The 19991-nt window shown below is 44.0% G+C and overlaps 2 protein-coding genes across 3 annotated transcripts in view; both read right to left on the bottom strand.

Annotated features, from left to right (window-relative positions):
• Positions 1-9961, bottom strand: part of ZDHHC20 (zDHHC palmitoyltransferase 20) — a 70076-nt gene extending 60115 nt beyond the window's left edge. Inside the window, exon 1 of one of the 2 annotated variants that reach the window (XM_007464503.1) lies at positions 9776-9961. Coding sequence is in view for 1 of the 2 variants with exons in the window: in XM_007464502.1 (XP_007464564.1) it covers positions 9776-9893 (118 nt within the window). In the remaining variant the exon portion in view is untranslated. The remainder of the gene's footprint in view (positions 1-9775) is intronic. The other variant, XM_007464502.1, reaches the window with a different exon arrangement.
• A 9570-nt stretch (positions 9962-19531) lies between these two features.
• MICU2 (mitochondrial calcium uptake 2) overlaps positions 19532-19991 on the bottom strand; it is an 88426-nt gene continuing 87966 nt past the window's right edge. The window contains exon 12 of the mRNA XM_007464501.1: positions 19532-19636. Within this exon, the coding sequence (XP_007464563.1) occupies positions 19532-19636 (105 nt within the window). The remainder of the gene's footprint in view (positions 19637-19991) is intronic.

Below are 19991 nucleotides of genomic sequence, written 5' to 3'. Positions count from 1 at the left end.
AAGAGCGGACCGTCAGGAGGCCAGGGCACGTGTGTACACGATGTGTGCCACAGCCACGACGCCACACCTCCTTTATTAACGCTGACGCCAGTGACACCACTGTTAACATTTTGGTGTGCTGGTATTATTTCCTTCAGGTGCTGATGACATCCTTTCCATGCAATTAGTTTAAAAGGCTTCCCTGAAGACTTCCCATTTAAGAAGTTCATGTTTGTTCAGTTAGTATGTTAATAATCACTGTCCCTCCTATGATTCCAGCTGGGTGGGCCAAAGTTCACGTTAGTGAGTATAACGCAGCACCGGGAAGAGTGAAAGAACAGAGAGAAGAGAAATGTTTTAAAAACAATTAAAAGAAATCTTTATCATCAAGACTTATGGATCTCTGTCTTAGAGAAATCTATTCTTCATAAAACCATAATCCCCATTATTTGTGACTATTTCAGTTATTTAAGTGTAGGTGCCCATCTGCTCAAGATGTGCTGCATGTTTCAGCAGTATGTATATCTGTGTAGCTTATCTGCTCCCAGGAATAGTAGCAGGTACTAATCTTCTTAAAGTCTCACGTGATGATGGTGTGGCGGGCTCCCCCCTTTGACAACAGTTCTCCCACATGCACACTACTGACACTATCACAAGCTCATAGCAAAACAGGAACCCACCTTTACGATAGGATCTTGAAATGCAGCCAGTTTTTTAAAGTGTGAGAATGTGCTCCTTCACTCACTTAAGACTGTGTGTGGGCATGGGGGGAACACAACTCTAAGAATTAAAAAAAACACTTCCTGCCGAAAAAGGGAAGGCAAGAAAAAGTATGCTCGTGGCTATTTACATTTCTCCCCACCCCCAGTAACATTTGAAAGCTTACCCTGCTAAGAACGTTACGTGATTCTGTAAGACAGGCATTACCCCGTTTTATACCATAGGGACAAATTCAGAGAGGCTAAATGAGTTATTAAGATCATTCAACAAGTAAAAAGGTACAGCAAGGAGGCCAGTGTGGCAGCTGCAGAACAACTAAGAGTGGAAAGGAAATTACGTCAGAGATGTAATGAGGGGAAGAGGCCACGGTAAGGACGTTAGGAGATCCACTGAACAAGAGAGGAGGCCAAACAAGGTTTTCACTAGAGTGACAAATCTGGTGTTAGTTTTAAAGCGATCATTCTGGCTGCTTTGTGGAAGACAGGGTACAGGTGGGAAGATCGGGGTGAAATGAGGAGGAAGAGACAAGACATAAGGGTGCTACAATAAAATAAGTGATATGGGCTTCTCTGGTGGCGCAGTGGTTGAGAGTCCGCCTGCCGATGCAGGGGACACGGGTTCGTACCCCGGTCCGGGAGGATCCCACATGCTGCGGAGTGGCTGGGCCCGTGAGCCACGGCCGCTGAGCATGCGCGTCCGGAGTCTGTGCTCCGCAACGGGAGAGGCCACAACAGTGAGAGGCCCGCGTACCGCAAAAAAAAATAATAAAAATTAAAATTAAAAGAAAGTGATAATGTGGCATAACAAACCAGCTCAAACTTAGTGACTTTATTATCATTTCTTCTCTGGCCAGACAGCACAGCATGCAGGATTGTAGCTCCCCAACCAGGGGTTGAACCCGCACCCCCTGCAGTAGAAGTGTGGAGTCTTAACCACTGGGCCACCAGGGAAATCCCCCAACCTTAATGACTTTAAACAACCACCATTTATTATTTCCTACGATCGCGTGAATCAGCAGTTCAGGCTGTGATCAGCTGGGCTGTTTTTCTACTACTGCTGCAGTCAACAGGCAGCTAGACTGGGGCAGGAGCTCATCCACACATCAGGCACTTTGGTGCTTAACTCATCTTGCCTTGGCCTCTCTCTCCATGTGGTCCAGCCTGAACGGCGACCAGAACGTTCCAGAAGAGTTAACATGAAAGATGCATGCTGTTTTGAGTCTAGGCTCCAGATCTCACACATCACTCCCACCATGTTCTATTAGTCAAAACAAGTACAAAGCCAGCCCAGATTCACTGGGGGGGTAAACAGACTCCACCTCTTGGGAGGAAGTAGAAATTATTGTGGCCATGTTTTTCAATCTACTACACACGACAGAGATCACGGTGGCTTGAAGAAATATAGCTGCAATGGTGGTGGTGAGAAGCAACTGGATTTTGGTACACTTAATGACAGGATTTGCTGATTAAAATGACTTTTCATTTCAATGTAAAATGAAATGTAAAATGACTTTTCAACCAGGGAACTGAAAGGATGAAACTGCCATTTACTGAGCTAAGATAGGAGGAGCAGTTCAGCAGAGAGAAAAAAACTCAGAAGAGTTTTGTTTTGGACAATAAGTCTGAGATGCCTCTAAGATATATGAGCAGAGATGTCAAGTAAACAGACATTAGAGGCTGGAGTTTAGCATGTGACGTCTTCTTTGCCACAAAGTGGAAGTGACCAGCAGAGGAAAAAAGTTTCATCCCTGTGACTAGGGCATAATGTTGTTCTTCCAAATAGTCTAACCTGGTTTCTAAGTTGTCCAGCACCTCTTCCATATTACTTGACTTATAAGAAAGCACTAAAGGCCCAAGGAAGGTTCAGTTTATATGGAAGAAAATATAAAAGCTCTTTTTGTTCGTTCGGGCTTGGGTTTTTTGGGGTATTATCTACAGAGTTCTCTCAGACCAATCTGCTTTCTAGTATCAACAGAAAATGCTACCAGATTAAATCATTAGCAGTCATAAGGAAAAAGAAATTGTTCTTCAAAAAAAGAAAAGAAAAAGGCCAGGATAATGAAGAATGCAAATAATGAAGTCTGCAGAACACTATAGCTTTCTTTTTTTTTTTTTTTAACAATAGCTTTCAAAAGGCAAGTTATATAGAAAAGTATTACACTCCAGCTCTAAACACAGATATGAAATAACAAAATTAAAACATTTTAAAAAACACTCTAATTCATGTCATTCCTATAATTATGTCCTCTATTGAGGATGAGATATAGGGAGCCAGATTTTTTCAAAACAGTATCATCATAATTTCAAAGAATCATTGTTTCAAAATCCAAAACAGAGACTGCAGAACCAATAAACAATATCATGTAGCCTTTAACCCCAAAGAATGTTGAAATATATGGTGGTAATTATAATTTAATTGTTATTGTGGATGTTTGTTCAACATATTCAAAAATGATTCAAGTGAGTTTATAGGAGTATGATTCCATTTGATTCAACACATATTTATTGAAAGTCTACTAGTAACTAGATTCTCTAGTGGATACAAAGATGAACAGGACCCAACCATACTATAAATCTTAAAAGCAGGATTTTTAAAATACTTAAACGTAATAAAGTGTACGGTTTTTATTTATATTCTAATTCAATGCACAGGTGATCTGTGGAGGCTTACTAGAAATATATTCTTAAATAAAACTGCATTTTAGAAACAGAAAAATACAAATTAGAATGTGGAGTAGAGAATAAAGGGAGAAATACTGACATATGCTACAATACAGATGAACCTCAAAAACATGTGACAGACACCAGGCACAAAAGACCACTTACTGTTTGACTTCATTTATATGAGATGTCCAGAAAAGGCATGCAGAGACAGAGCGTTGATTAGTGTTGCCTGCGACTGGGGATGGGAACAGGAATTAACCACAAATGGTCACAAGGGATCTGACTGGGGTGATAAAAATGTTCTAAAAATGGATGGTCATAATGACTGCGTAACTTTGTTACGTTTTCTAAAAATCACTACAAATAAACAAATTTTATGGTATGTAAATTATACCTTGATAAAGTTGCTTTTTGAAAAAAAGGCAAAATAAAAACTTTTACAGACATACACAAGCAGAAATAACTTATCACCAACTGACCTGCATTACAATAAATGTTAAAGAAAGCCCTCAGGCAGAAGAAAATGACACCCGCTGGAAATGCAGATTTATAAAAAAGAATGAAGTGTACCAGAATGATAACTACATAGGTAAACATATAAGATTTGTTTACTTATTTAAATATTTTTAAAAGATAATAAACTGTCTAAACAAAGTAACAGCAATATAGTGTTAGTTTCATAGCATATAAAGTGCTGAGCACAACAGCACAAAGGCTACGAGGGGAGAAATGGAAGAAGGCTTTTACAGGGCACTGTACGTGAACTGCTACGTCAGTGGAAGGTAGAGTATATGATAAATTAAATATGTATATGCTATAAACCCTAAAGCAATGACTAAAATAAGAGTTACAGCGAACAGGCCAACAAAAGAGAGAAAACAGAATCATACAAAATCATTTAAAATCTTTTGAAAATTGATTAATTCAAAAGAAGGCAGGACGAGGAGGAAAAGGGAAAAAAGAGACAGGACAGATTTTTTAAAGAGCAAATGAGAAGACTTAAAGTTACCCACATCAACAATCACGTTAAATGCAAATGGTCAAAACAGGCCAATTAAAAGGCAGAGATGGCATAGCACGGTGATATCACTGTATTTGAGAGTTGCTGAGAGAGTAAATTTTAAGAGTTTGCATCACAAGGAAAGAACTTTGTAACTATGTGTGGTGATGGATGCTAACTAATCTTCTTGTGGTGATCATTTTGCAATACATGCATATATTGACTCATTATGCTGGACACCTGAAATGAATGTTATATGTCAATTAAAGCTCAATTTAAAAAAAGAAAAGAAAGGGCAGATATTTTCAGACTGGATTAAAAAAGCAAGACCCAACTATATGCTGCTTACAAGAAATGCATTTTAAATATAAAAATTAAACAGGTGAAAGTAAAAGGACATACCATGCTAATACTAATCAAAAGAAAGATTAGTGGACATGTTAATATCTGCCAAAGTAGATTTCAAAGCAAACAATATCACCAGGGATAAGAAAGTCACTTCATAATGATAAAGGGTCAATTCATGAAGAGGACACAACAATCCTAAACATTTTATGTATCTAATTACGGAGCTGCAAAATACATGAAGCAAAAGCTGAGAGAACTACTAGGAGAAAGAGACAAATCCAATTATTGTTATACCTCTCTGAGTAATTAATTGATAAAACAAATAGAAAATCAGCAAGAATACAGAAGACTCGAACACTGTCAACCAACCTGCCTTAACTGACATTTATGGAGCATTATGACATAACAGAATACCCAACAACAAACAACAAAATACACTGCTGAATACAGAATACATTTTTCTCAAATGCACATGGGATGCTTCACAGACAGACCACATTCTGGGCCATAAAACAAGCCTGAATACATTTTAAAGGACAAGTCATAAAGGTATGTTCTCTGACCACACGGAATTACATTTGAAATCAGTAACAAAAAGAGATCTGAAAAATCCCCAAGTAACTGCAAACTAAATAGCATACTTATAAAATAACCTATGGGTCAAAGGTGAAATGAAAAATGAAATTAGAAAATAATTTTAATTGAATTTAAATGAAAATACAATATATCAACATTCATGGGATGTGAATAAAGCAGTATTTGGGGTAGATATATAGGAGTAAACACTTAAAAAAGGGCTCAAATCAATTAGTTCAATTTGCATATTGAGAAACTAGAAAAAGAGCAAGTTAATCCCAAAGTAAAAGAGAAAGGGAAATAATATAAGACAAGAAATCAGTGAAATAGAAAACAAATTGTTCAATAAACAAATTTATTGTTCTTTCGAAATCAATAAAATACATTGGAGTCAACTGTGTCAAGACAGTGTGCTCAATGTTGATGTTTAAGCTATTTATCTTGTCTCTTTCTAAATCTGAAGAAACTATGCAGGAGACATAGGAATTATTAGATAACACAGATTCAGAGGTTACCGTTCTATCCTACATATCCTCTGAAAAAAGGATAAAAGGCATATCCATCCTTGGACAAACCATACAGATCTTCCAAGTAATAGTTTTCTCAGAAGTAAAATAAAGGGATTGAATTAGATCATCTCTAAAATCTCTTTAAGGTCTCAGATCATCTAAATGCCAAATAAGAGGTACACATCTACTACTAACAGCTCCCAATGACCTGATAAAATCCTAGGAAACTGTACTAGCACTTTCCCCAACAATAACCAGTTTGACCAAACTGGAAAAGTTGGTCATTCCACCCATAACTAAACTCATATGTCTGAATATTAGCCTTGAGGAAAAAAATGAAGGATTTCAGTTTAATTTAAAATCAAGGGGGCTTCCCTGGTGGCGCAGTGGTTGAAAATCCACCTGCCAATGCAGGGGACACGGGTTCGAGCCCTGGTCCGGGAAGATCCCACATGCTGCGGAGCAACTAAGCCCATGTGCCACAACTACTGAGCCTGTGCTCTAGAGCCCGCGAGCCACAACTACTGAGCCCGCAAGCCACAACTACTGAGCCTGTGTGCTGCAACTACTGAAGCCCGTGTGCCTGGAGCCCGTGCTCCGCAACAAGAAAAGCCACCACAATGAGAAGCCTGCGTACTGCAACGAACAGTAGCCCCTGCTCGCCACAATTAGAGAAAGCCCGTGAGCAGCGATGAAGACGTAACACAGCCAAAAATAAATAAATAAATAAAATTTAAAATAATAATAATAAAATAAAAAAAATAAAATCAAGGACCAATATTAATAATTACTCCATAGTTACTTCTCTGCTTTTCACCCTGTGAGATGTCCATCTCAGATGCATTACTTCTTACTCAACTTTATCCTCAATATTACTCCTACCAGTAAGAGGAGTTGCTGATTATACATATTTCTACGTGTATGTGTATATATGTGTGTATGTGTATGGAATTACAGAATTAAGAAGTTATAGAGGCTAGGCTGGAACAAGGGCCTCTCATAAACAATTTATTTTTTCAAATGTCCTACAGTGGGCCATGCATTTTTACCATCTGAGATATTTAGGAACCTTCAGCTACTACCTTTCAGGAAAATTACCTTATATAAATAATTATAGATAAGACTGAAATCTGCCCTGAGTGTCCAGATCTGGATAATCAAGTACACTACTCTTGCACAGTAGTTAAATATAAAAGCATGGACCCTGGAGCCAAACCACTTGAGTTCCATTTCTGGTTATGCCATTTACTAGTTGTATGACCCTGCACAAATCATTTAACTCTTTTTATTATGAGAATTAAATAAATTAACATATCTAAAGATAAAATTATCATTCTCTCCCATCTAATTTGATAAAGAACACCAGAAACTGAGAAAATTCTGTAAAAATCATTGAAACAGCACTTTAAATAAAACTCACACTTCACTCAGTTTAAAGCTCCTATAAAGTTATACATTGATATAGCTCAGTAGGATGGTCTGTGCTTATACAAACATCAATTATGCATAAGTAGCATAAAGGATAGTTTTAATGTGAGAGTGAATGAGCTTTTATGCTCCACCATGTAGGCCAGTGACACTGCACAGCTCCCAAAGGCTCCCTAGTTAAAGTCTGATAACTTAGAAGCAGTAAACGCAGTCCCTATGTAAGACCTATCACCCCTGAGTACTTCAAAATTCTGCCAAGTATTTGGGCCTTAACTGTTGCACAATGTTTTAACTTAATGAAATCCTGGGGGTGTGATGTCTAAATGACGGGCCTAAAGCCTAACTGATTTCCTAAGAGGGCAACCACTTAGCTCCGCCCCAATTCCCCACTGTGGACGGAACAATTACAGTTCCAGTGACCCTCTTGGCTCACGAAAAGTTATATGCAGAGTGGAAAGATGTGTGTCACACCCCTGTAGCCACTCAACAGCTGTGTGACCGACCAAAGGACCAGTCTCATTCCCTTCATCTGTAGAGACACCTATGCTCAGAGGCATGAAAGGGGTAAAGGGGAGAACGATGGAATGTTCCCCCCTACTAGCACATGCACGTTCCTTTCCCTTCATGTTTTCTTTTTTTTTTTTAAGATTTTTTATTTTTGATGTGGACCATTTTTTTTTTTAATAAATTTATTTATTTTTGGCTGCTTGGGTCTTCGTTGTTGCGCACGGGTTTTCTCTAGTTGTGGCGAGCGGGGTTACTCTTCGTTGCAATGCATGGGCTTCTCATTGTGGTGGCTTCTCCTGCTGCGGAGCATGGGCTCTAGGCACACAGGCTTCAGTAGTTGTGGCATGTGGGCTCAGTAGTTGTGGCTCGCGGGCTCTAGAACACAGGCTCAGCAGTTGTGGGCACAGGCTTAGCTGCTCCGCAGCATGTGGGATCTTCCTGGACCAGGGCTCGAACCTGTGTCTCCTGCATTGGCAGCCAGATTCCTAACCACTGCGCCACCAGGGAAGCCCTGATGTGGACCATTTTTAAAGTGTTTATTGAATTTGTTACAATATTGCTTCTGTTTCGGTTTTTTGGCTGCAAGGCATGTGGGATCCCAATCCCAGCTCCCCGACCAGGGATGGAACCCGCACCCCCTGTATTGGAAGGCGAAGTCTTAACCACTGGACCGCCAGGAAAGTCCCTCCCTTCGTATTTGATGTCACCTTTTGATATGTATGATAACCATCTACAGGTTAAATGTGCAGTTTCAACATAAACGCACATTTTCAAGGAAAGCTTCAGAACTTTTACTTTAAAACCACTATGGAATTAGAAGAAGGAGGGAATAATCTGATAGAAATAAGATTGGTAGAATAAATCTTATTCCCACTTTGGAGTAAATAAGGTATGGGACTTCCCTGGCAGTCCAGTGGTTAGGACTCCGGGCTCCCACTTCAGAGGGCACGGCTTCCATCCCTGGTGGAGGAAACTAAGATCCCGCAAGCCAGAGGGGTGCGGTCAAAAAAAGAAGGTAAAGTATCATCACAAAGCTGTTGAGGGTCCCATGATCGTGATCACTTTCTGGAAGTAGCTTTAAGAAACACCTAAATCTGGTCAATTTTAATTGATGCAAACATTTTCGGCAAACATTTTGGTATCCAAAAGGATGAAACTAAACAATCACGTGCAACAGATGAACTCCATTATTATTTGGAAACGTATTCCACAACTAATTTATTCTGGACCTACTTGCAGGGATAGTTTCCCTGAAAATTAAATGTTCTATAGGTACAAAATAACTTTCTCAAAGGTGGATATTTTCATTTAAAAACCTACCCTCAAAACTTCTGAGCCAAAGCAGTCTCTTTCACGTGCAGAACTCGGTTTTAACCAAGTACTTATTCGCGAGCAGTACCAGCGTAGGGCCCTTACCCGAGGGTCCGATTCTGCCCTTCCAAGCCGAGTGGGTGGTGCCACTTCTTCCCATTCAGACAATTAGCATCTACCTCCTGTGCCTTTTCTCCGCTTAAGGTATACACTGCTGGGCCTTTCAAAAAACTGCAGACTCGGCGTAGACCCGGACGAGATCATTCTGGGGGACCAAGGGACCGGGTCTACCGACAGCACGGAGCCTCTGGTCCTGAGCTCCCAGCACGGACCGACACGAGCGGCAGACACGGCGAGCGACGCGGAGGAGGCCGGCGGGTCCGGGGAGCGGCGGCTGGACCACGGCCCCGGCGTGGGCGCTCCGCGGCGACCCTCCGCCCGCGCTCAGGGCCGAGGGCCGAGGAGAACGCCCTCGGAACCCAGGCGGAGGGAACGTCAACTCCGCAAACAGCCGGGACACAGGCCGGGCCCGGCGGCCGCCGCTCCCTCGCCTCAGAAGCACATTGTGTCTAAGAGGTTGGATGCCGACCCGAAACACACGGGCTGAACCGGGCCCCGCAGCCGGGCTCGGGCGTACACACGCGAGCGCGGGGGAGCGCCCTGCCCACCGAGCGCGCCTGCCCGGCGCCGGAGGCCGCGCCGAGGGGCCTCCCCCCGCCCCGCCCGGTACTCACACACGCACAGCTCCACCACGTACGCGTAGTAGGACCACACGACCACGAAGGTGATGAAGAGCACCGGCACCCAGCCCACGGTGCGCTGGCAGCAGCGCCAGAACGTGCAGGGCGCCATGTTCCGCCGGCGGCCTCGGCACCCAGCTGCCCGGGGTGGCGGGGCACGCCAGACCCCCGGCGGCGGCGGCGGCAGCAGCGGCGGCGGCAGCAGCAGCAGCGTCTACTCGGGCACTCCCCGCGGCTCAGCGCCCCGCCCCCGCCTCCGCCCCGACCCCTCCCCTCTCCGCATCGCGCCCGCGCCCGGCCCCGCCCCCGCCCGCATTGCGTCCGCGTCCACCGCCGCCGGGGGCGGGCGGGAGGGTCTCCGTGACGTGGGGGCGGGGCAAGAACGGGCGTGGCCTGCTGGGCGGGCGGCGGAAGGGGCGGGGTAGCGGGCGGCGGAAGTGAGCGGAGGGAGCACGCATCCGCAGTGGGCAGTGCCTCCTGGCGGCCGGCGAGGGCGTGGCGCTGCTCTGGCTGACTGAGGCTCCCGGGGGAGGCTCCGTGCGGGGCGACCGTGCCCACCCGAGCTGTGGCCTCGGGGGCCCTAGGTGCCTCTCCTCTTGGGACCCCCGCGCTTTGAAATAATTTGCTCGTGTTTCGGGCGGAAGCCCTCCGTTTTCGGAGATGGAAACCGTAGGTGCGTGTGATTTAGGATGGAAGCCGTGTAGTGTGTCAGTTTGATTTGAAACCCAAATTTAAGGTTGAGTTGTGAACGGGTAACAACCCTCTTCTGTAGGCAAAAACTACTGAAATTTCCAGAATTTGTTTATACCTGGCGAATCGAAACAATGGCTGTAACAATGGCTGTAGTCATTAACGCCTGTAATCATTAAAGAACCTTCAAGTTTCGCTGCTTGCAGATTTCAAGGGAGACAGATGACCCTGTTGAGTGAGTCCGTGACCTTGGCCTCTGGGATGGACCTTATCGCGGAGGGAGCACAGGAAGGGCAGGCACTCATCCCTGCCCAGGGCGTGGACGTTCACCTCCCCGTACCGCGTTTTCCTCTTTAGTGACGAAAGCAGACGGACAACGCCTGTTTGCCAGGCCCTAAGCCAGGTGTTCTAGTTCATGTAAAGGGGACAAATCATGTCCCAGCCAAGGCGGCTCCCGCATACCGCCTTGTGGGACAGCTTCTCCCTTCAGGACCGTGGCTTTCAACAGAGCCTGGAGGACACAGGGCAGCTCCCCGTCCCGGGAGTGTGCAGCTGCCCTGAGGACTGCATCTGCAGAGTCCCCACTGTCACCGCCACCCAGGAGCTCCAAAATGCCACTTTAAGTTCCGGTTCCGAGCTGAGGGCTGGGGAAGAATAAGGGCAACTAGAGGTAGCTGTGAAACCATTAGACGCGGTTTACGGAAGCCATGTAGCTATAAATATGGAGTGTGAAGAAAAAAAAAACCCCACAAACTCATAAATTTAGAATTAAGCTACAATTCCAACACACACACACAAATCTAATACTAAGAGAGAACGCAAAAAAAAAAAAAAATTAACAATAAGAACTTGAATTTGGGACTTCCCTGGTGGTTCCAGCGGTTAAGACTCTGCACTTCCAATGCAGGAGGGCTGGTCGGGGAACTAAGATCCCACATGCCGCGTGGTGTGGCCAAAAAAAAAAAAGAACTTGAATTCACTGAAAATAATTTTATGAAGCAGTCTTACAAAGGCTTTTAAAAACAGTATATGGGCTTCCCTGGTGGCGCAGTGGTTGAGAGTCCGCCTGCCGATGCAGGGGACACGGGTTCGTGCCCCGGTCTGGGAAGATCCCACATGCCGCGGAGCGGCTGCGCCCGTGAGCCATGGCCGCTGAGCCTGCGCGTCCGGAGCCTGTGCTCCGCGATGGGAGAGGCCACAAGAGTGAGAGGCCCGCGTACTACAAAAAAAAAAAAAAAAAAAAAAAAACAGTATATGGCACGAGTTCCTAGTGGTCTAGTGATTAGGATCCAGCACTTTCACTGCCGTGGCCTGGGTGTGTGGTGTGGCCAGAAAGTAAATAAAATAAAATAAAATAATAAAAACAGTATATGGCATGCCCAAAGGGGTAAGTGAAAAAATAATTTCCATCTGAAAAGAACAGAAATTTTTGAAACAAAACAATAAAAATTGGGGAAAGAACAGGTGGATTTTAAAAGTAACCATTTGGAAATCTTCAGAATATTAAAATATTGTCAAATTAAAAACTCTGAATAGACAGATTCTAATCTGGACACTGGAGAAGACGGACTTAGCAAGTTGGAAGATGGGTCTAAGTGGGTCTAATTCACCCAGAGCACAACACAGATAGCAAGTTTCAAATATGAAAAGCATGGAAGATATACCGGCGGACTTAAACATACACTTATGATAAGCGTTCCAGAAGAGGACGAGAGGAATGTCAAAGAAATGAGTTTTGAAAAGATTAAGTATGAGAATATTCCAGAGCTGAAGAAAGACATAAGTCCTTAAAACCTAGACACAGAGTAGTGAAACTATAAACATTTAGAATAAAGAGAAAAATCTTTAGGATTTTTCAGATTCCAGAGATAGAAATCAAATTTCCTTTGGTAACCAAAGGAACACTAACTGGATTGGCAGCTGACTTCCCTCGCAGCGATAACAGATGCCAGAAGACAACAAAGTGGTATTTTCAGTGCTGAGAGAAAGTCATTAATATCCCTAAATTTTATAGCCAGAGAAATGATCACTTAAGAGCAAAGGCAAAGTGAAAAGGCAGCCAATGGAATGGGAGAAACATTTGCAAATCATATATCTGATGAGGGATTGCTCTGCAGAAAATGTAAGGAACTGACCCTTCCCCTCCCCCTGGCATCTCCCACCCCTCAGTCAGACCTGGCCCATCTCTGCCTCAGGGGAGCCTTCCCTTAATCCCTGTCCTTGCCCGGGTGCTAAGGAATTGGTCCCAATCTCACAGGACCAGCTTATCCCCAGACCTTGACTTCACTGAATGTAAAAGTAACATTTCCACTACCCATCCCTTAAACATCAGAAACGCTTCATCCATCAGCAGAGATGGGTTCCAGTTTGTGGTGCCTTTTCCGCCCTTTTCTTTTTTAATCTTTTTATTTTGAAACAGTTTTAAGTGTGCAGAAGAGTTTTTAAGATAGTAGAGTTCCTATATAGCCTTCACTCAGCCTCCCTAATGCTAACATCTTATAAAACCATGATGTATTTATCAAAACTAAGAAATTAACATGGATACAACACTTTAAACTACAGGCTGATTTTTACCAGTTTTCCCACGAATATCCTTTTCCGCCCCGGAATCCCACTTTGCATTTAGTCGCCACATCTTAGTCTCCTCCAGTGTGCCTTCCTTGCTTTGCATGGAGAAACGCTTTCAAAAGGTACTGGTCAGGTGGTTTTCAGAACGTCCTTCAATCTGGGTTTGTCTGATGTTTTCCCATGACTAGACTGCGGTTGTGGATTTGGGGAAGAAAAGCACAGAGATGTGTGCCTTTCTCATCATGGCAGGTGGATGTGATGTTGACACGCCTACTGTTCACATTAGCCTTCATCACGTGCTTAAGGTACTGTGTCCACTGTAAAGTCACAATTTCCCTTTCCCTGCACTATGCATTAGAAAACAGTCGTCAAGTCCAGCCACATTCAAAGGGAAAGGAATTAAATTCTACCTCCTGCAGGGAGGAATGTCAAGGACTTTGTGGCCATCTGTTCAATTTGGGGGGGAGGTACTTTGAGGCTATGCAAATATCCTGCTTCTCTGCGAAGTTTCTCCCACTAATTTGAACATCTATTGGTGGACCTTGGCTGCACCAGGCCTTTGTCTTTTTCTCTGCTGTGTAGTTGACTAATGATCTGTTTGTTGACTAATGAAATGCAGCCAAAAAGTGTGTCCAGAGACTCAGCTGTCACGGTGGGATGGCACATAGATTCCTGACCCTGACGACTGCAAGAGTTTCTGGTTTGGTTAGATCTGTGTTTGCTCATCTGGAATCTGTCCCCAGAAAGCTTCTGGGCCACTGGTTCACTGATCGGTCCAGGCACGTGTTACTGACTGCATTTAGGCTACAGGGAAAGCCTGGGTTTGGCTGCTGCCTCAGGAAACATTGACTCCCTACCAGAAAAGAGCAGGTTTTTAGGAAACATTACGCAGCTCTACTGTCTGCATTGCTGTTATCTCTCTATGATTGTTCTGGACTGAGAACTGACAAGTTTCTGGCAAGCAAAGGCAGAGTGGACACGCCATTCCAGACAGTAGAGGGGCACAGGCCAAGCTCTTGAGTGTGTGTCTGTGCGTGTGTCTGTGTGTGTGTAGGTGTGTGTGTGTGTGAGGGGGTGTATTTGGAGCTGCCCTGTAGTCATTCAGCCTCTCTATGTTAAACCCCTGTATGATACACTCAGGTACTCCTCCCATGTATGATTATTTAATTAAAGATAGTTTCCCCAGACTGTGAGCTTTCTGAAAGAGGGACTAGGTCTGTTTTGCTTCCATGGTGAGCCCAGCACACAGTCAGGCACAGAAGAGGCACTGAATCATATTAATTGACATAACCTGGAATTAGGGGTGTCCATGCTTTCCCCACAGTTTTCTCAAACTCCCCATAACTTTGATCACAGAAGCAGTCTTGTATACGGTGGTGATGTTCTTAGTATTATTAGAATAGCGTTAAAGCTTATTTATATTATGAGGTGAAGAAACATTTGTGGACCAGCCTAGGGATGGAAGCATGACGTGGAACGCTAGTCAGGATAAATTGACGGGCATAGTGGAAAAAAGATGGGTTGCGGTGTCAGTGACATTTGGATTCAAGCCCCAGCTTCCTCACTTGCTAGCTATATAATATCGTGGGATTTATCTAAGTTCCCTGAGATTCAGTTTCTTCTGTCTATCAGGGATAATAGCATCAATCTCACAGTGGGAGGGCTAGATGAAATTTTACATACAATGTACGTATATACAGGTATATATGTAGTATATGTAAAAATATGTATATACGTACTTGTATGTATGCATGAACCTATACATCTACTGTGGTATATATACTAGCATGAATATACGTATGCTCGTCTACCTATCTATCTTGTGTATCTATAGTTCCTGACATATGGTCATTTTATCAGTTAGGATTCACATTAAGTATTTCAACAGAGAAAATTTACTACAAGGACGTGGTTAAACAGGTGTTAGAGAAGCAAAGAGCAAAGGGGACTGAGGTCCCACAGAGGAAGCACCTGCAGGAAGAGCCCCCCACCCCTGAGGGTGGGGCACGAAGAGAGGAGGGGCAGTGTATTAGGATCCAGACGCTTGAAGGAACGGCCCCGGGCTGCTTAGTGAGGGAAGCCTGCCAGTGGTGCTGGTTGTCCGGGAGAACACAGCGATCTGGTTCTGGGAGTGCCAGAACGTTCACAGCAACCGGAACAGTGGGAGATTGGTACCAAGGGCTGCTAGGGTGCCGGCTGGGGCTCTGGGGACATTGGCAGGACAGCAGCAGATGGGAGCATGGCCCAACCCAGCATCACAAGGCTGACTGTGTATGGGAGGGAGGGCTGGGAACAGAGACAACAGCTTAGCAACTAGCAAGATCACGGAACTTAATTTGTTGCGTTCGTCACGTTAACTGCTGCCTGGCATTCCATTGTACAACTCTAGCACAATTTATTTATCACTTTCATGGTGCTGGACATTCAAGCTAGTTCAAATGAATGCAAATTAAATTTGTATTAATTGAAATGATGCAGCAATGAAAATTCCTTCAATTCACTTTGGATTGTAACATTTTGTCACTGGGGAGAGCTTGTATGACATGCTGTAAACCATAAAGGGGTTATTAATTAATACTATTTTCTCCCAAGATTGAATGTCTAAATATTATGTAAATCCAGGTGTTATAAATGTTAGAAGGAAAATATTTTCTCCTGTTTCATCCTCTTGGAAAGAAAGCTTCCATACAAGGAAGATTAGCACCTCGCAGAGTGCACTGGATAGAGCAGGTTCAATAGAGATTTGATACTAACGCTGCTGAAGAAATAACCTACCCAAAATACAGTGCGTCATCTAGAGATTCCAGAGATTAATTTCCTTCCTCACTGAACATAACCAAACACAAATTTCATGTGAATGGGAACCATGGTAGCGCCCTGTGTTCATTTCTCTACGAGCTGGTGGATATTTAACCAAGGCTCGTCCGGCCAAAGTCTCCTACGGGGCTCCTTCAATATACTCTGTAATTTTCTGGGTATTTGCTTGGTTTTTCTGTTAAAGGTCACGCTTGGTGCGCAAGGAAGATAAACTATTTTGGAAAAGCAAGAGTGCCATCTTGTGGAACATTTGTGTTGCAGTTCTTTTATTTTAAAGGAGCTGCCGGGCTACGTCACCGGACGGGCAGGGTTCTCCTCATTTTCGCCCTGAATCTCATCTTTCTGTCTCATTTCTTCTACGGCACTGGGATGCTATTGGTGTCAGTTTGCCCCCAGCTTTTGAGGACGTGCCGTTTCCCTTAAACACACTTTAGCTCCTCGTCTGCCCTGTGCCGCCTTTATCTAGCTCTCTGTTTCCTTCTTAGCATCAAATTCTGATTTTGCTGTTTGCTTCGTACCTCCCCGGGGAAGATCGGGGAAATTTCTTTAAAAACCCACGTAGCCGGTATAATTTAGAGGGAAATACCTGCCGCTTAGGAGGAAAGCGGGGAGACGTGGAGCCTCTGTCCCGGGCTGACCGGAGGTCGGCTCAGCTGCTCACCTTGTGCTTTTTCCTTCGGTACAAGGTCGGCAGAGAGGGCGGCGTCTGGAGAAGGGCCTCGCGGGTCACTGAGAGGAGGTTCAGGCGCCCGTACTGCAGGTCAGGTGCCGCCTTTTCTCCTTTCTCCTTCCCCCTGTTCCTCACCACCCGGGCGGAGGTAAGGGGTGGCGGGATACGGGACACTCGGAGGCTTAGAAAAGAGAAAAGACCCGGGGCTACAGGGCCTGGCCGGCTCCTCTCTGCTTAGCCAAGTCTCACCGAAAGTCTAAAACGTGCCCCAGTAAGAGGAGGAGAAAATAAAATACACAAATCAAACGAGAATCTTTTCCATAGCTGTTAATTTAGGGAACGCTTTCAGATATACTGGTGACAAAGGGTTACATATGGAGAATTCTTGGAGCAAGTCCTCAGTGGGCAGCCGACTTCTTGAAATCGCCCCTGATCTCTGGCGCTGAGTCACAGACCTGCGGGCCCCCGGAGACCCCGAAACTGGTCTCAGCCGTTAGACTCTTCACGTGGGGAGGAAGCGCCCACCCTCGTCGCCCTCTGGGAGCAGCAGCCCCCTTTTGATAAGCCTCCTTCTCTGCCCCCTCTAGCCCTGGGCGGGGGGTGGGGTGGGGTGGGGTGGTCAAGGAAGCTGCGCGCGTTCCGTACAGACGCCACCCTTCGGGGCACACGTGATTGGCCAGGGGTGGACCCTGGTCCCAGGCAGCCAGAGATGATGGAAGTGACGCACAAAGCAGACGGTGGTGCGGGCCCGGTGGGTCCTTTAGTAGTGTCTGAACATGTGCATATTGATTATATGCTATTTTATTATAAATTAAAAAATATAGGTTACTGCTTTATGTTATTAAAAATATGTAAGGTTACGTATAAATTTCATTTCAGGATAGTATAAGGGCATTAGAAAAAGAAATTAAAAAAAAAATCGTGGTGGTGGGGAAAGGATATTAGGTCTCACTTGGTGGAGAACCAAGATGTAGATATGAATCCCCTGTTGGCTTTTGACATTTCCAAATACTCCTTCTCAACTATTCACCACTGGTTAACCTTGTCCATATCATACATTGTTTTTTAAAAATAGCTTCTTTAAGGGGCTTCCCTGGTGGTGCAGTGCTCAAGAATCCACCTGCTAATGCAGGGGACATGGGTTCGAGCCCTGGTCCGGGAAGATCCCACATGCCATGGAGCAACTAAGCCCGTGCGCCACAACTAGTGAGCCTGCGCTCTACAGCCTGTGTGCCACAACTACTGAGCCCACAAGCCACAACTACTGAGGCTGCGTGCTGCAACTACTGAGCCTGCACTCTAGAGCCCGTGCTCTAGGGCCTGTGCTCCGCAACAAGAGAGGCCACCGCAATGAGAAGTCCATGCACCGCCATGAAGAGTAGCCCCCGCTCGCCACAACTAGAGAAAGCCCACGTGCAGCAATGAAGACCCAACGCAGCCAAATTAAAAAAAAAGCTTCTTTAAGATATAATTCACATACCATATAGTTTACCCACATAAACAATTCAGCGTCTATTGGTGTATTACAATACTGATTTTTAAAAATTACGTTAAAAAGGATATATATATGTATATACACACAAAACATAAAGACTGCCATTTCAACCATTTTAAGTGTACAATTTAGTGGCATTAATTAAATGTGCAAACATCACCATTATGCATTTCCATAATTTTCCATCACCTTAAACCAAAATTCTGTAACCATTAAGCAGCAATCCCCCATCCCCCATCCTTCCCAGCCCCTGGCAACCTCTAGTCCACTTTCTGTCTCTATGAAGTTGCCTCTTCTAGGGACCTACATAAGTGGAATCATACAATACTAGTCCTTTCGTGTCTGGCTTATTTTACTTGGCATAATGTTTCCAAGGTTTGCCTGCATCTGTCTTGGAATCAGCTGTTTATCCAGAGAGTGGAACATGTTTTAAATATTTGCACTATTCTTGAGAAGCATATTAAAAAATAATTTTTATTTGCCATATTTAAAATATTTATACTTAATGACAATTAAATTCTAGTACCATTTTAAACACTCACCCATAAAGCACTATATCCCAAGAGACCCTTATCATGTGATCAAGGTTCTCCCGATCACACTATTTTTTAAAAAATTTGTTTTATTTATTTTTGGCCACAATGGATCTTTGGTGCGGTGCATGGGCTTTTCATTGCGGTGGCTTCTCTTGTTGCGGAGCACGGGATCTAGGCACTTGGGCTTCAGTAGTTGTGGCACGCGGGCTCAGCAGTTGTGGCTCACGGGCTCTAGAGCACAGGCTCAGTAGTTGTGGCACAGGGGCTTAGATGCTCCGTGGCATGTGGGATCTTCCCGGACCAGGGGTCAAACCCGTGTCTCCTGCATTGGCAGGTGGATTCTTAAGCACTGTGCCACCAAGGAAGCCCCCCAAAATGTAGTTTTTAAACAGTACATATAAAACAAAATGCACCTCAGTAATTTTTTTATCTTTATACTTTATTGTTTCCAGAACATTCCAGAATACTGAAATTTACATATTATTTTAAAGACAACTAATATACAGCTCACTGAAATAAAATGTACAAGAAGTCTATGAGATGTAAGGTACAGATAAGAAAACCTGAAATGTTTTAACTTAATTTGCCCTACTAGGAGCATCAGGACTGCAGAACTGATCCTGGCCTCACGTCAGTGACTCTTCCTGTGCGCCTGTTGACTGCTCCAGAGAACGTGCTGTGCTGCTGTGTTGACACCAGTGAATGACCAGGTTTTCCATCTTATCAAAGTCAAAGTGTTACTTCAATACTAGGCTTTGGACAGAGTCCACTGTCTGTTTTCGTAAAAGAATACTTTCTTTTTACGAAGTTCTGTAATGAAATCTTACTGAGAAATTACTGAATCAGAAAGCAAATATAAGGCATCTTTATATTACAAAGGAAATCAATGAAGACTTAAGAAGATAACCATCTAGTACTTTAAGAAATCCCCAGTTCCGACACTTGGAGCAATGTAATTCCCACATTATGTTTTTCTATAAAAGACCTCTTCCTGCTTGTTTCCAGACTTCTTTCACTCCTTTAATGCTTTCTTTTTTCACACATTTCCAGTATTCTTGTATACTGAGCTGTTGCGGCACCTGTTAACCAAAAATGAAAACTAAGGGTCACGGTCTGCGAGTTAAATCCGGTTCACACGTGCTTGTCACTGCACAGTCCCACACTCCTCCAGAAAGGACTGGAGGTGATGACACTGTGAAGGTGACTGCAGCAGACTGCAAACTAAAGGTAAAGGATGAGAAGTGAATGTGAGTAGGGAGTATCCCAGGGTACCGAGAGAATGGAGGCTCCTCCCCAACAAGGTAACAAAGACTTCGCGCAGCTTTCTTTCATCTATTGGTTTTAAAATGTAATTACTTCATAATGTTTTTGGTTTTCTGGTGAACTTCAGTTAGCTATGTGGAACAAAAATTATCAGCCTAAAACTCTGACCTA

Source organism: Lipotes vexillifer, unplaced genomic scaffold (assembly GCF_000442215.2).
Source record: "Lipotes vexillifer unplaced genomic scaffold, Lipotes_vexillifer_v1.1 scaffold2116, whole genome shotgun sequence".
NCBI lineage: Eukaryota > Metazoa > Chordata > Mammalia > Artiodactyla > Lipotidae > Lipotes > Lipotes vexillifer.
Note: the sequence above shows the minus strand (reverse complement) of the source record. Positions and strands in the feature narration are given on the sequence as shown.